Source organism: Lampetra fluviatilis, chromosome 43 (assembly GCF_964198595.1).
Source record: "Lampetra fluviatilis chromosome 43, kcLamFluv1.1, whole genome shotgun sequence".
Lineage (NCBI taxonomy): Eukaryota > Metazoa > Chordata > Hyperoartia > Petromyzontiformes > Petromyzontidae > Lampetra > Lampetra fluviatilis.
Window position 1 is genome coordinate 6,707,698 of NC_136317.1, and position 15,752 is coordinate 6,723,449.

General features: G+C 51.7%; 1 protein-coding gene across 1 annotated transcript; it reads right to left on the minus strand.

Moving 5' to 3' along the window:
- Positions 1–5,636: 5,636 nt before the first annotated feature.
- LOC144946944 (claudin-19-like) lies at positions 5,637–14,383 on the minus strand. The gene is made up of 5 exons (XM_078876010.1): positions 14,164–14,383; positions 11,369–11,533; positions 8,646–8,727; positions 6,866–7,012; positions 5,637–5,859 (listed from the first exon to the last, which is right to left on the minus strand). The coding sequence occupies exons 1-5, from the start codon at positions 14,381–14,383 to the stop codon at positions 5,667–5,669; spliced, it is 807 nt and encodes a 268-aa protein (XP_078732136.1). The 3' UTR covers positions 5,637–5,666.
- Between the last annotated feature and the right edge of the window lie 1,369 nt (positions 14,384–15,752).

Sequence of the window (15,752 nt, forward strand, 5' to 3'; positions counted from 1 at the left end):
TGAACCGTAACACATGTTATAACACTGACCGCGTGTGCATTTAAATAGCGTTACACTATTGTGTTCCGACCTCCGAACCGTTCGACTTACGAACAAGTCTCAGGAACGCAACCCGTTCGTAAGTCGATGACCGCCCTACAGCAATAACGACTGCAACGTGTAACATACGCACACTGCATTCGCCCACCTCTCTAAGAGAGAGAGAGAACGACGCAGTTGCGCGAGAGAGCACAGACAAGCGGAAATCTCTGCCCCAGCACTGGCGTCCTCCATATACTAAGGTGGTATTGGCCAACTGATGAGTGTTTACATGTGGGAAGAAACCGGAGCACCTGGAAAATACCAACGCGTTTGCGGGGCGGGGTGGCACTCCATCCCATACAGCAAGGCCGTAGCCATGGAGTCAACATTGGGTGGGACCAAATCTTCCTGAGGATCTGGGGGTCCCCCCCCCCAGAAAAAAATATAAATTTGAAAACTAATTTCCTGCCATTTCCTGCCTAAAATATAGAAAAAATTCACTAACACATGGGATGGATTATTTATTTATTTTTTACAATAATGTCTAATAGTGTATTGTATTACAATACTCAGTTTTTTCCTTTTTACCTTTTATTGTTTCATTGTATGTAATGGCAGAGATTAGGGATTAATAAAGTACAACCATAACCACAATCATATAAACAGAAATATATTTTATAGCAATATATTGGGGTGGACATTTTGAGCATATTTGAATATTGGGGGGGGGGGGGGATGTCCCCCCCCCCCCCAATATTTATTACAATGACGGCCTTGCCATACAAACTTAACAGGTGGAGGTTCACCTTCTTGCTGTACCGCCTTCTCGCGAGCCAGGATATGTGGCTCATCGTGTCTCACAACATTTGTGTGCGGCGATCCACCAAATCTCGCTGCTGCCTCCAACAGCGCAGGATCACAGGCAGCCGCGTGCAGAGCCACCACCGCCCCTGCTAAGTGGGAGCAAATGCAGGAGTGATTATTAAAACAAAAAAGAGATGGCTTAGAGCGACAGAAATAAATGTTAGTTTAACACGTAGGCTTTCGCGACCAATATTATTCATAATCAACGTTTTTGGGTTTAGATCGCGTTATTTATAAATGTGTCGTAACCCTCCACCACCCGACACGGCCAATCAGTAAAAAAGTGTCACGTTGACAAAAGACAAATAGTTCACTGCTTTAGCCCACCGGTGTGTTGAATTGTAAATGTTGTGGTTTCACGCTTCAACACACCGGTGGGCTAAAGCAGTGAACTATTTGTCTTTTGTCAACGTGACACTTTTTTACTGATTGGCCGTGTCGGGTGGTGGAGGGTTACGACACATTTATAAATAACGCGATCTAAACCCAAAAACGTTGATTAGAAATAAATGTTGTAATACATTTAATTTGATACATTTCTTGAAAATATATTCTGCATCTGAGTGTCCAGCAGGTGGCAAGAGATGACCAGCCGATTGTAAGCAGTGGGGGGTGGGCAGGGCTCACGTTCATGCTTTGACCTATTTACAGCCTTCTACTTGCTGGTGAGCATCATTGTACGGTGGGGACACGTCTATCGTATCGGCGGCGGGATGATCACACATCAGCACCCTGTTGCTGGGCTGCACGTATGTACGTTGAACCTCTTTCGCACCGTACGTAGCCAACCGTGCTAATCGGAGGTGCGGTGGAAGGACATGAGGGGTTGGCTTACATACGGTGCGAAAGAAGTTCAACATATTTGCAATCCATCGCCAACGACAGACTTGCCAACAGCGGATCCATGCACACACGGTTTATTATTTGTATAGCGATTTATCGATCGCGGCTCTGGAAATGTGAGTTTCCACACGGGTAAGAACGGGGTCCGCAACACGCACTAACAAGTATGATGACTATTCTTGGTTCTTTCGGTAGTCACGGAGAAGGGAAACAATAAAATAATAAAATATAAAACAATAAAATAATAAAAATATAAAACAATACATTTATCACAGCAAGAACATTTTCTTGCTGTGGTTTTCACACCTGATGATAATTGTTTGTGTTGCAGTCGAAACGTCGTGATAATTTAACGTTTTATTTTTTTTTATTTTATTATTTCCCTTCTACGTGACTTTACCGAAAAAAACAAGAATATGAATCCCTGCAGTCACGAAAGCTTTAAATCAAAAGTATGATAAACTCAAAATAGGTTTGACCCTTTCCGTCACTAAAACAACTGTGTTAAGATGCTCAAACGCCAAGGGGCCGTCCATAAATGACGTCACGCGATTTTGGACGATTTTTGACCCCCCCCCCTTCGTCACACGGCGTCACAAAAAGTCAGACCCCCCCTCAAATATGACGTCACAAAGCTCTGCCCCCCCCCCCACCAAAAAAATAAAACAAGCCTCAAATCGCTTAAACGATTGTCATTGTCGTGCGTATTTAATGTGGCGCTGCACTCTGATGTTGTAGGAGAAAACATTTATTAAAAAGTCTATTTAATTAAGTAGAACGTGTTGTCTATATTTATTTAAAGTTGCGCATTTTGATGTGACGTCACATTTCTCAAACCCCCCCCCCCTCCTTCGTCACACATCGTCACAAATGTCTGACCACCCCCCCCCCCTAGGTGCGTGACGCCATTTATGAACGGCCCCCAAACAGAAACCTTTTTGCAAAGGAATCAAACTGCGCTTTTACAAACGTCGCTGGACCGCGTTTCTCCTCGGCGCCACAGCGCCACCCGTGACCGCCTCGTGGCGCTGCGTATCTCAGCAGCCGTCCGTCTCTTCGTTGTTGTGGAGCACTGCACTGGCATACAGTGCATATATTATCAGAGTTGTGTTTTTTGTTTGCATTATGGCTGCAGGTATTGTGGTCTATGCAAACATGACTCCTTGTAAAAAAAAAGGTGTCGGTTTTGTTGCCAGATAGAAGGGTAAAAAACCAATTATCGTCTTCTGACTTTATCGGTACGATAAAGTTAATTGACTTAGTTTTTCTTCCAATTACATTGCGATGACGTACATGCACGCCTGCCCACTCGTGTCTTTGATGACCGAGGGGGGAGGATGGGCAGAGCCCCTCCTACTTCTAACCAACCCTTCCCCCATCTCGTTATCATCGTCGTTTATACCAAAGGTATGTAAAGTTAATGTCATTTTTATTTGATATATTGTTATTGTGTAATGTACTATATTTTATTGTACTGTATGTTTAGTTAATAAACAGGCAACTTAGTTGACAGACGAGTTTGACCGTGGCTGTGGTTCCCCAAACCCCATATTTCCCAGAGGCCCCGAACTTTACTAACCCAGGATTTGCCTACCGCGGCCTTTCCCAGGAACCTAATCCCCGCGGTGAGCGAGGGATTGGTGTTGACAGACGGTACGAGGCAGGGGGGGGGGGGGGCGAGGAGTTGGTTCCAGCACAAATAAAACTCTCAACGTGCCCAGAGACGCGTGATTGAAAACTGCCACCGTGGGGAACACGAAGATCCACGCGCTCACGAGCGTAAGGCCTCTCATGTGCTGCCCATTGGGAATAACGCCGGTTGCGACAGTCTGTTCACCTATGACGCTGCGTGTTGCTTTCATCACGCGAATTGGATATAACGCGATTGAGTGAACGGAATTGAATTTCGCGAGTAGGAATACGCGGTCGTACGGCAGCCTCGGGGCAGCATCACACAAGGCGGGATGCTGCTGGATGATTCGAGGTGCTGCCCAGTCTTTGTTCAGCCTGAGTACGCATCTCACGTGTTACCGCGGACTGTGATTTACCCTACGTTGTATTTTATTTATTTTAACCCGATTTTTCCATAACGCGGTGTTCTTCAGGAATGCAACTACCGCGTTCTAGGAGAACAGACTGTATCATGCCACATCGCAGCGCGTGCCACCACACGGTAATCGCTCACTTTAGCGGAGAGGGAACGACTCAAGAGGAGGAACCACAGGCGGAGCGGGAAGGCAGCAGCCACGCAATGAGCCGGCGGCAACAATTGCCCGAGCTCTGCGGACCCCTAGTATATGACGGTGTTGGTGACCAAATTAACGAGTGTTCACATGTCGGTGAGAAACTAGTGCACCCGGAAAAAACCCCCACACGTGCAAGGGGAGAACACTCTATCCCATGGAGACGGAGCGGGTAGAGTCACCATTGTTGCTGCACTGCCACCTCCTGGCCACGTTGACAGGCGTCATGCAACATCCGTGTGCGGTGATCCACCAACTCTCGCTGCTGCTGCTGCTGCTGCCTCCACAGTGCTGGGTCACAGGCAGCCACGTGCAGCGGCGTAGCCACCGCCACCACCACCACCGCCACCACCGCCACCACCACCACCTCCACCACCGCCACCACCGCCACCACCACCGCCGCCGCCACCGCCACCTCCACCACCACCGCCACCACCGCCACCACTACCACCACCACCACCGCCGCCACCACCACCGCCACCAACACCACCGCCTCCACTACCACCACCACCGCCACCACCACCGTCACCACCACCACCACCGCCACCAACACCACCGCCTCCACTACCACCGCCACCACCACCGTCACCACCACCGCCACCACCACCGCCACCACCACCACCGCCACCACCTCCACCACCACCACCGCCGCCACCACCACCGCCACCAACACCACCGCCTCCACTACCACCACCACCGCCACCACCACCGTCACCACCACCACCACCGCCACCAACACCACCGCCTCCACTACCACCGCCACCACCACCGTCACCACCACCGCCACCACCACCGCCACCACCACCACCGCCACCACCTCCACCACCACCGCCACCACCACCACCGCCACCACCGCCACCACCACCACCGCCGCCGTTGCCGCCTGGCAGAGCTCTGAGCCGCACGCATTTGGCGCAAGATCCCCTTGAGTCGTCCGGGGGGGGCTCTGTCACACTCCCGAGGATTCCTCGCGGGGGAAAAAAAAAACCTCGTGCGGCTCTTGGGCGTGGGGCAATGCGATAGGATTCGTGCAAAAACCCTCCACTGGCAAGCGACCAGTAGGGGCGGGTGAGGCCTGCGACTGCCGCGCTCCCAACGCCAAAGCTGGTCGGTCTCACGCCGACAGCTGCCCGGCACCAGCCCCCCCCCCCACTCAGTGGCAGTGCATCAGCCGTGTAAGGGGAGAATGTTCACGGCTGCTACATTTCACTTGTGCTGACTGATATAGTAACCACGTTTACTTACTGACGAACTGTGCATCCTAACAGAGATCGATTACAGCAAAGCACATTTCGCCGTCGTTCAAGTCGATGTCAAGATAACTTCATGGAATTCTATGTCAATGAAGCATCTTCCAATTCATTCAATTACATATTTTTCTACGTTAAGAATATCAATAACATTAATACATGCTGACCATAACCCTGAAGTTCGAGAGTTATGGTTGGTACTTGTGCAATAGAATATATATATAAAAAAACAACACACCACGCACGATGCCCTGCTGTACTAAATACACATCACCGTAACATGCCCGTGCCCGCGTTCCCCACAACGCCGCTCGTGATTGTTCTGCGTCGTGCATCCGAGTCGCGAGTCGGTCCGTGGTGAAAGTCGAGCGGTGACGGAGGTGTCAGATCTCTACATGCGCTCGCTCCCACGTACGTGCGCTCGCTCACACGTACGTGCGCTCGCTCACACGTACGCGCTCTTGGGGTGGTGGAGTCCGCGAACTCCGCTGCTGCTGCTCATGGACGAGCGATCGGAGCCCGGCACGCCGGAGATGCCCGCGCTCCTCCCTGCGGGGCGCGTGCCCCGGGAGGAGCGCGCAGGAGGAGGAGGCCCCTCCACGACGCGCAGCCCCGCCGCGCGCCCGTCGCCGCACGACCTGCGAGCGCACGGCACCGCGGGCGTCAGCGCGCCCAGCTTGGAGTTTGCGCGGACGGCAAAGCCGGCGGATCGCCCTGAGTTATCAACGAGTCATTTGCAGCTGCAAGGGCGGGCACCGTGCACGAAACGGCGCCATGCACGCCGTGCACGAAAGAGGAGCGGTAGCCAAGCGCCGGGTGGCAGAAGAAGAGCCAGAGAGTATGTAAAAAAACTAATTCGGATGAACATTTTAAACTGGTTCGGTTTAAAGGTGTCACTGCTCTCCGACAGGAGCCAGACCATCACAGCTCTCTGGGACTACCGAGTGGGGGGGGGGGGTCACCAGGGGGAGTTCCACTCCCAGTGGGGGTCACACCACAGTAGACATCCAATCACCCCCCCCCCCCTCCTAGAAGGCATCTGAGATCAAAGTACGCGTAGAAGGGCACAATCGGCAGATCTTAATGAAGGAACCTTGCCAGGATTGAATTCCCTCCTGAATACACAAAGTGCAACAAGCCCCCACAAAAGCCTTAAATACGAGCCACGTGATCGTGCATTGCACTCGACTAGCCACAGCCAGGAGCCAGTGCAGAGAAGCAAGATCACAGTTCATGTCTCAGGTGGAGCCCTGTGAGCCAAGCGGCGCAAGTCGAGACCACCGCGGTTCCCCGGGTTCGAGGGCGTTGACTCAGCCCGTCATCCCACCGTCCAGGAGTCGATTAAAAAACGCGTGCCACTGTGGGGGGGGGGTGACCGTGGTTGCCCTCCTGTCGACCGACTCAACGCGCCCACTGAAGGCGAATGCAGGAAATCCCGCGTCCGCCGAGGGAGCTCGGAGTCGTGAACAAACGAAGCGCGAGCGCTCAACCTCGACCGCTCGTGTTTGAGCGGAGAAGTCGCCGAACGTTGTCGATTCGGGTCGGGCCGCGAACCCCCTGCAGATCGACGGACAGCGCCCTTCCCCCCAATAGAAGCTTGTGCGCTGGGGGGGGGGGTGGTTAGTGACTGCGCGCGATTCTCACTGGAAGACGCGGGGTGTCGCGTGGTAGGGCTGCGCCGCCGATGATTCGCGCTGTTGCCTGCAGGCGGCGCACAGGAGGAGGCCCCCTCCCAGCAGCACGAGGCACGAGCCGGCCCAGCCGACGTAGAGACCAGAGCCGTACTCGTACCTGCGGGACACACAGACGACAGAGATCCAGCCCCACCGCATTGTAGCCAGGGGGCAAGCGCCGTTAGCGAGGAGCACCTACGAAGGGTCGGCACGGCACACGAGGGGGTGGGTGGCCAGATGCACGCCGGTCGTTTTTGTCTCGCTAGTGGGTACTAATTTGTAGCTGAGTCCACCTATGGGAGGCCCAGGACCGTTTTAGATCATCTTGGCTGGTGTTGGCACTGAGAGGGAATTGAACTCGGGTTACCGCTCCCCACACAGGGACCCACCTCACCACACGTACAGGACGAACACCTTCACGGGTGCATTGTGGCCCACGAAATTTAGGGATGTGAAATCTCCGAGGCCGGCTCAGGGATGTAAACGTGAGATGGAGCGCCAACACTCCGCGCGCTATTTGAGCGGTAAATCACTTTGAATTGTGTTTATTTTTTATATTTTTATTATTTTATTTTTTCCCTTCTACGTGAGTTTACCGAAAGAACCAAGAATATGAATCCCTGCAGTCACGAAAGCTTTAAATCAAAAACTTTGAATTGTGTTTCTTTTTTTAGTAACAAAATCACCCGGTGGATCCTGGGATCACAGGGAAAAGGGCAGGTCAGGAAACCTCGACTGGTTTGTTGTTGGAGGATGATTTTTTTTTACAACGTGGTGAAGCCTTAAACGACAAAGAGGAAAGGCTACGGCTGTCGATGCGTTAATAATGGAACCTCCGTTCGCAAATATTGCGAAGCAAACGCCCAACAAGCAGCAACGTAAGGATAGATTGGTGTACTTGCAGGGAATGTACCAAACGCTCAGGCCGCTTACCCCAGCAGCCTGTGTGTGCTATACGGGGAGAAGTTTGTCTTGTAACAACAACAACACAAATAATGATTATATTTATATTGCACCTTTCATCAAGGGTCTCAAAGGTGCTGCACAAAACCGAGCGGCGTGCACTCAGCTGAACGATAACTCGTGAAACTAAACAATATGACACAGAGCGAGAAAGTGTTCCCAGAGGTCGTGGGTTCGATCCAGAGCCCGACGCCTGCTGTATATTTGGACTTTGCCTGTTCTCCCCGTGGTTGCGTAGATTTTGCTGTGGGTCCTATGGGTTTTCCCTCCACATTTTGAATCAACATCACGCGTTTAGGGCATTTGGTTGCTTTAAATGTCCACACGCTGATAAGCCACTTCGTTGAGCGATCATCTGTGGCCAGGTCGCATCTGAGAAAAAGCTACACAACTCCGTGGGCCTTACCTGGTAAAATGAATCTTTTTTTTCTTGATTTAAAGCTTTCGTGACTGCAGGGATTCATATTCTTGGTTCTTTCGGTAAAGTCACGTAGAAGGGAAATAATAAAATAATATTACGGTCACTTTTTATTTATTGTTTTATATTAATATTATTTTATTATTTCCCTTCTACGTGACTTTTACCGAAATGTTTTGTTGTTGTTTTAAGTTTAGTTTGGGGGGGTCACACGGGGAACAGCTCGGTCGCCCATCGACCGAAGCATCAGCGTGGAGACGCAGGGAATGCCTGCGTCCCGAGGTCACGGAGTTCTTCGGGGGCCACACGTGTCCCAGCAGTAGCAGCAGCAGCGTTTTCGAAAGATGAACGAGCGTGCAAATTCGCTCACCTGGCTCCGATGAGATATGGGTCGTAGAAGTCGATGGTGACCGCGTGCGCGTAGTAGGACACGGCCGTGACAGCAGCCGCCCCTGCTCAGGGAGAGGCAAGTGGGAGGGGGGGGGTGGAAACAATCGTCACGGTAATAATCACGATCACAACGATAAGACCGCGAGTAACGCGAACAGATTTCATCATGCGGGGGCGAATTGACGCACGTTTATGGTTTTACCCAATAAGTTGATCGTTACGCACGAGCCGTTGATTTTCTTTCGCTCCGCATAAAACAATTATATATTGTGGGAGGATCAGGTGTGGCGGTCACGAACTCCAGGATTCAATGTACAACTCCTCCCCCCTTAACTTGTATTTGAGAACTTGTATCTTGGAATGTTTGCCTCACTTGATACAGTAAATCTAGCTGTGCCTCCGAAACGTCGTGATTTATTATTTTATTTTATTTCTATTATTACTTTTATTAATTTTAATTTTCTTTTTTACCTACGTGACTTTGCCGAAAAAACCTTAGAGTATGAATCCTTGCAGTCACGAAAGCTTCAAATCTAGAACTCGTCTAAAGAGCCTCGGCACCATACTCTAACAGAACACGTCGTTTGATCACCACGTGCAAAAAAATGTCGTCATGTCCTGCAATTTTCATATCAGGGCTCTACGACACATTCGACCACCATTGAGTCGTGACGTGACCAACACGGTGGCGTGTCGCATAGTATCAACAAGGCTCGATTATTGCGAGCCCACTCGCTGCAGAGGTGGGCTCAGGATAAATGTGTAACGACGTCAATGGGCCGTTCTATGGCGACCGTGGGGCTACTATACACAAGAGGGCAGCTTGCAGATGTCACGAGGTCGAGTCAGGACATGACAGTTTGGGCGAACCCGCGAGAGCACGTGACCGGGTCGCAAACGGTACCCGTACCGGTCGGGTACCCGTACCCGGTCGGGTACCCGTACCCGGTCGGGTACGGGTACCTGATTGCGACCTCTGGGATGAAGCCATGTTGCAGGCGCGGGTGGGTTGATTCTAGGAACTTGAATTGTGAGAAGAGACAAGACGTTGGGAAATGAGTGACAAACGGTGACTCACCAGTGACTCACTGCCTACCCGTACCCGTACCCGGCCGCACCAGGGTCGCAAACGGGTACCCGTACCCAGTCGGGTACGGGTAGCCGGGTATCGGGTAGGGTACGGGTATCGGGTACCCGGTTGCGACCTCTGGTAGCTGAGCCCCGAGAGGGAGCGGGGCTGTTCAATCCGGGAAAGAAGTCGTCTTCTCTGATCCTCGCTCTTCAGTCTCCGTATAGGGAATCCGATCAAGTGGTTAGGGGCCGTCCATAAATGACGTCACGCGATTTTGGACGATTTTTGACTCTCCCCCCCCCCCTCGTCACACGGCGTCACAAAAAGTCAGACCCCCCCCCCTCAAATATGACGTCACAAAGCTCTGCCCCCCCCCCCCCCCAAACCAAATTCCCATTTTGAAAAGAAAACATGCTTCAAATCGCTTTAAACTATTGTCATTGTAGTGCGTATTTAATGTGGCGCTGCACTCTGATGTAGGAGAAAACATTTATTAACAAGTCTATTTAATTAAGTAGAACGTGTTGTCTGTATTTATTTAAAGTTGCGCATTTTCATGTGACGTCACATTTCTCAAACCCACCCCCTCGTCACACATCGTCACAAATGTCTGACCCCCCTCCCCCCCTAGGTGCGTGAGGTCATTTATGGACGGCCCCTTAGGTGGTGAGGAACGGTGGCCACCGCCTTGCGTAGTTAACCTGTAATGTGCATAGTCGCTCGGAATGTACATAGTTAACCGTGGGACGTTGAATAGCGTTGGTCGTGTTAGAGAATAAAAGTGTTGCCTCCCAGTCTTGGCGTGGGCCTGATTCGACCCCACTACAAATGTGAGCGAAGCAAAGGTCGCGTGCGCAGCCATTGCGCTAAATGTTTTGAAGATATCACGGAATCCCAACGGAATACGTGGGACAGTCGTTGAAGGCGGACTTAAATAAAAATGATTAAGTAAACAGGCGGAGCAGAGTGGCTTGGAGTGTTTGGCTGGATCCCCTTTCCCACGCGCGTGTGTACGCGTGAATGTGCGGTGGTTAGCGTGGTTGTGGGGAGCGGTAGTGGAGTGGTTAGATCGCTGCGCTACGAACGCGGCTACCCGGGTGCAATTCTCGCACACGACCAACATCAGCCATGAATATTTGAACCGGTCCTGGGCCTCCCGTATGCACGTACGTAGCCGACCGTGCTGACCGCCCACACCCCACGAGTTCCGTGCCGGCCTTAATAGGTGCTCGCCAACAGCACTTGCCCCAACGGCGTGTTAAAGGCTATACGGGGGAAGCGTTTACACTATGAGACCTCCTTTACCAGTGGCAAAATATAGTAAAAGGTTTTTACCCTTTCAACTGGTACAAAAACTGACACCTTTATACAAGGCATCATGTTTGCAATAACCACAACACAAGCAGTCAAAATGCAAACAAAAAGAAACAACTCTGATGATGATAATGATATGCACTGTCCTTGAAGTTGATTGGTCCACACCCGAGACAGCTTTTCTTAGAGCCGAGTCTTCATTGGTGTTGGACCAGATGACGCCAAAAGGTGTACCAGTTGAAAGGGTAAAAACCTATTACTATGCTATACGGGGGACCTGTGTCTTTGTGCGTGCGCGCGCGAGTGAGTGAGCGTGCCTGAGAACATGTAGGCAATGCCGCTGAAGAGAGACATGTGCGCCTTGGACTTGGCGGTCAAGGGCCCCACGTGTGTGCACTTCATTCCGAAGAGGGTGCAGAGGGCGGCCAGACCGCCGATCACCACCGACGAGACCATGAGGCCCTGGCACGCGCGGATGTACACTGCACGGGGGTCGGGGAGGGGTGGGAGGGGGGGGGGGAAACAGCGGGTGAGCAGGAATTGATTCGTGCCGAGATCTGGTAACGGTGTTGTTGTGGTGAGTTTCATTACGGGATAATGCGCGGTGTTGGTTGACCTCGGCTGACTGAGAAATGTGTCTGGGTTCGGTGTACAATGGGACATCTGGAAACCCTATAGGATTGCCAGTTCGAAGATATTCCCCTTTAGTGCCCAATTAGGGCGTGGCTAAGATGCTTGGGAGTGACGGAATAAAGTCCCTCTGCGGCAGAGGTCGCAAACGGGTTTTGATTCCTTACCCGTACCCGGCCGCACCAGGGTCGCAAACGGGTACCCGTACCCGGCCGGGTACGGGTACCCGTACGCTACCCGTACCCTACCCGAAATGAGTGACAAACGGTTACTCACCAGTGACTCATGGTCTACCTGTACCCGTACCCGGCCGCACCAGGGTCGCAAACGGCTACCCGTACCCGGTCGGGTACGGGTAGCCGGGTATCGGGTAGGGTACGGGTATCGGGTACCCGGTTGCGACCTCTGCTCTGTGGCCATCTATGGCCGTGTTTCAAGCGGAAAGTGAAGTCGCGTGCCGGGACCGTTGGCTGTCCACCCTGGCCCACACCGTGACCCCGCGTGCCCACCCACAGTACTCCTCACAATGTTGCATCTCGCTGGCAGTGCTCTCTCTCTCTCGTCTAATCATCACCGTTGTCACCAAATTTAATGAAAACGGCCTTCAACTTGAGGTCTGCTTTTGGAGGGGCGGGGGGGGGGTGACTAGGCCCTCCCTCCCTCCCTCTAAGCAATGAGCACCACTTTGTGAGGAAGTCAACAGTGGGTCGTCTTTGGATGGACTCATCCCCGCCATAGGAATGTGGAGTTTCCACCACTGGCTGAAGGCTATAAACAGGAGGTGAGTACCAATGCCTCGATGCTCATGTGAGCAGCAGCAGCAGGATATCATTGTGACCTTTTTCACTTTAATCAGAATCTGAATCTTTGTTTAGCCTGCAGGAGGAATCCGATGAGCTATGAAGCTCTATTTCACAGATGTCCAGTATGGGCGGGTCGGAAAGTTACAACAACAAACAAAAAGGAAAGGTAAGAAAATCACGAAATATAAAAACGTATAAAATGCAAAAGTAAATAAATTGCTGCCGATTTAGCAACATCAAATGCAAGCTTGGGCAAGGCAGAAAAACAACAACAACAATACCAGACCACAACAAGACAACAACACAGTAGTCCCTCAATAGAATTACACATTAAGGTTGAACTATCGATACACCGTTCGGGGGTAATAATCGAAGTTTTTGAAAACATAAGAAGAGGTTTTTACCCTTTCTGGCAATAAAACAAGAGTTGTGTTCAGATGTTCAAACACCAAACAGGAACATTTTGCACGCAATCAAGTTACTGCATCAACCACATACAGTACTTGTGGTGAACATGCAAACACAAACATCCTCTGATAATACCAGTGGCAAAATATAGTTATAGGTTTTTACCCTTTCAACTGGCGTCATCTGGTCCAACACCAATGGAGACTAGGCTCTAAGAAAAGCTGTCTCGGGTGTGGACCAATCAACTTCAAGGACAATGCATATCATTATCAGAGTTTTTTTTTTGCATTTTGACTGCTTGTGTTGTGGTTATTGCAAACATGATGCCTTGTATAAAGGTGTCAGTTTTGTACCAGTTGAAAGGGTACAAACCTATTACTATCCTCTGATAAATTTAGATGGCATTGTCCTTGAAACCGATTGGTCTACAGCAGAGACAGCCTTCTTGATGGCCTCGTCTCACCGGTGGCAGACCAGAGAACGCCAAAAGGCGAACACTACATACTTTGAAGCTGGCACAAAAACACATTCCTGCGGAGGGAGCTGGTAGGAACGTTGGGTTGCTCGGTCAATAGCCAGGGTCAACGGCGGCGTGGTGTATTCCGCAAATATGCCCGACTGTGAGGGCGGGCACAAGCCGGCGTGAGTAGGTTAAACGTTGAGTTTTATAAGGGCACCACGGGGTGACCAGCTCCTCCCCACCCAGCCCCACCCCTCTCACCCCCCACCCAACCCCACCCTCCCCACCCAGCCCCTCCCCACCCTCCCCACCCAGCCCCTCCCCACCCTCCCCATCCAGCCCCTCCCCACCCTCCCCACCCAGCCCCTCCCCACCCAGCCCCACCCTCCCCACCCAGCCCCTCCCCACCCAGCCCCTCCCCACCCAGCCCCACCCTCCCCACCCAGCCCCTCCCCACCCTCCCCACCCAGCCTCACCCCACCCTCCCCACCCAGCCCCTCCCCACCCTCCCCACCCCACCTAGCCTCACCCCACCCTCCCCACCCAGCCCCTCCCCACCCTCCCCACCCAGCCTCACCCCACCCTCCCCACCCAGCCCCTGCCCACCCTCCCCTCTCCACCCAGCCCCACTCCTCCCATTTTTGGATGCACGACGGTCAGACGGACACAAAAATCCCCTGTGGGCTGGTGGAACCAGGAGGTTCCTACCAGTAAAAAATGTCCCATTTGGATCAAAGTTACGAATCACATTTGCGAACGCGCCTGTATCCGACGCTCATCGTCCGCCCGTCCCTCCGTTGGGCACACTCACCGTCCAGGTCGAGCATGGTGAAGTTGGGCTTGCACTGCATGCTGCCCATCGCGTTGGCCGTGCACTGCTTCCAGAGGCCGTGCGACACCCAGGAGGCCGTCATGAGCGACTTGGCACGGCTCGTGATGCGCCACTCGTTGGACGCCGTGCACACGATGACCCCCACGAGGCCCACGAAGGCCAGCGAGGCTCCGAGCACCTGCATGCCTGTGACGGCCATGAGCTGAGCGACCTTTCACCCCGCCCTCCGGGACGGACGGACGGACGGACGGAGGGAGGCAGGGAGGGAGCGGTGGCTAGGGACAGATCCTTGTTGCTCCCCGACTCGCGCTCACTGACACACACGGGGACACAAAGGCAACAGGTGGATCCTCGTGTATGAAAAAATTAACCCGTAAAAACTAAGTTTTTCACTATAAATCCTTTATATGCGTGGCGGCTAGAGTCCTCTCGTCCTCTGGCTTGAGATGGCTGCCACCTATGGGTCAGATGATTGCCTGCCACCATTAAGCAATTGGTAATTAAATATAATTTATTTTTCCCTAAAAAGTGTAACATTTTGGAAAAAATAAATTGTCACGCACAACGAGTCTGTGTGCAAAATGTCAGCTCGATTGGATCACGGGAAGTGGGTTAAAAAACGACCGAAAGATTTGCACGGTCGTAAGCGCGCAAGCAAGCAAGTGAACTTAATATAAAGGATTTAAAAATAAGAATAGGTTTTACCCTCTCTGGCAATAAACCCGGAGGTGTTAAGATGTTAAAACACCAAATAGAAACATTTTGCAAGGCATCAAGTCTGCATTAACCACGCAAACTTGTGGTGAACACGCAAACAAAAACATGCTCTGATAATGAATGTATGGCATTGTCCTTGAAAGTGATTGTCCTACACCAGAGACAGCCTTCTTGAGGGCCTAGTCTTGCCAGTGTCAGACGATAAAACGCCAAAAGGCGAACAGCACGAGGAGGACAATGCCCTATCAGGGCATTTGTATCTCGGGGCGAGCAGCTACAAGATGGGTCTCCCTTTTGCCAGTATCAAAGTATGAAAAAAATATGAAGAGGTTTTACCCTTTCTGGCAAAAAAAATGTCTCAGATGTATCCTCGTTTAGCCTTGTGCAGACTCCTGGGGGACGTGTTCCTGGTGAGGGAGGGTGGGCATGGGGCATATCGCCCTGCCACCTTGAGATTCCAAAACTTTCTATTTCAAACTAAACTTTTTTTTTTTTACCCGGTAAGGCCCACTCAGCTATACAGTAAACCCTCGTTATTCGCGAGTTCTGGATTCGCGAGTTTCGCATTATTCGCGAGTTACTCTATGTCTACCAATTCCCTATTCGCGACCTGCTGGACTCCAGTATTCACGAGTGTAAGTAGCGCCAGACCACCGACAAGTATTGATACGTACTGCAGTTTATATGTACTGTACTTTATAAGACTCTAATTGCTTGTTAATTGCCCTTAATCGTGGCTCCCAAGCATCCACTGGGAGGGGAGAGTGCGTCTGCACTTTGCTCTCTCATTGCATCTTCCGAGAAGTCATCCTCCTGAATCCGTACTGAATTCCTCACCATCACTACCACCT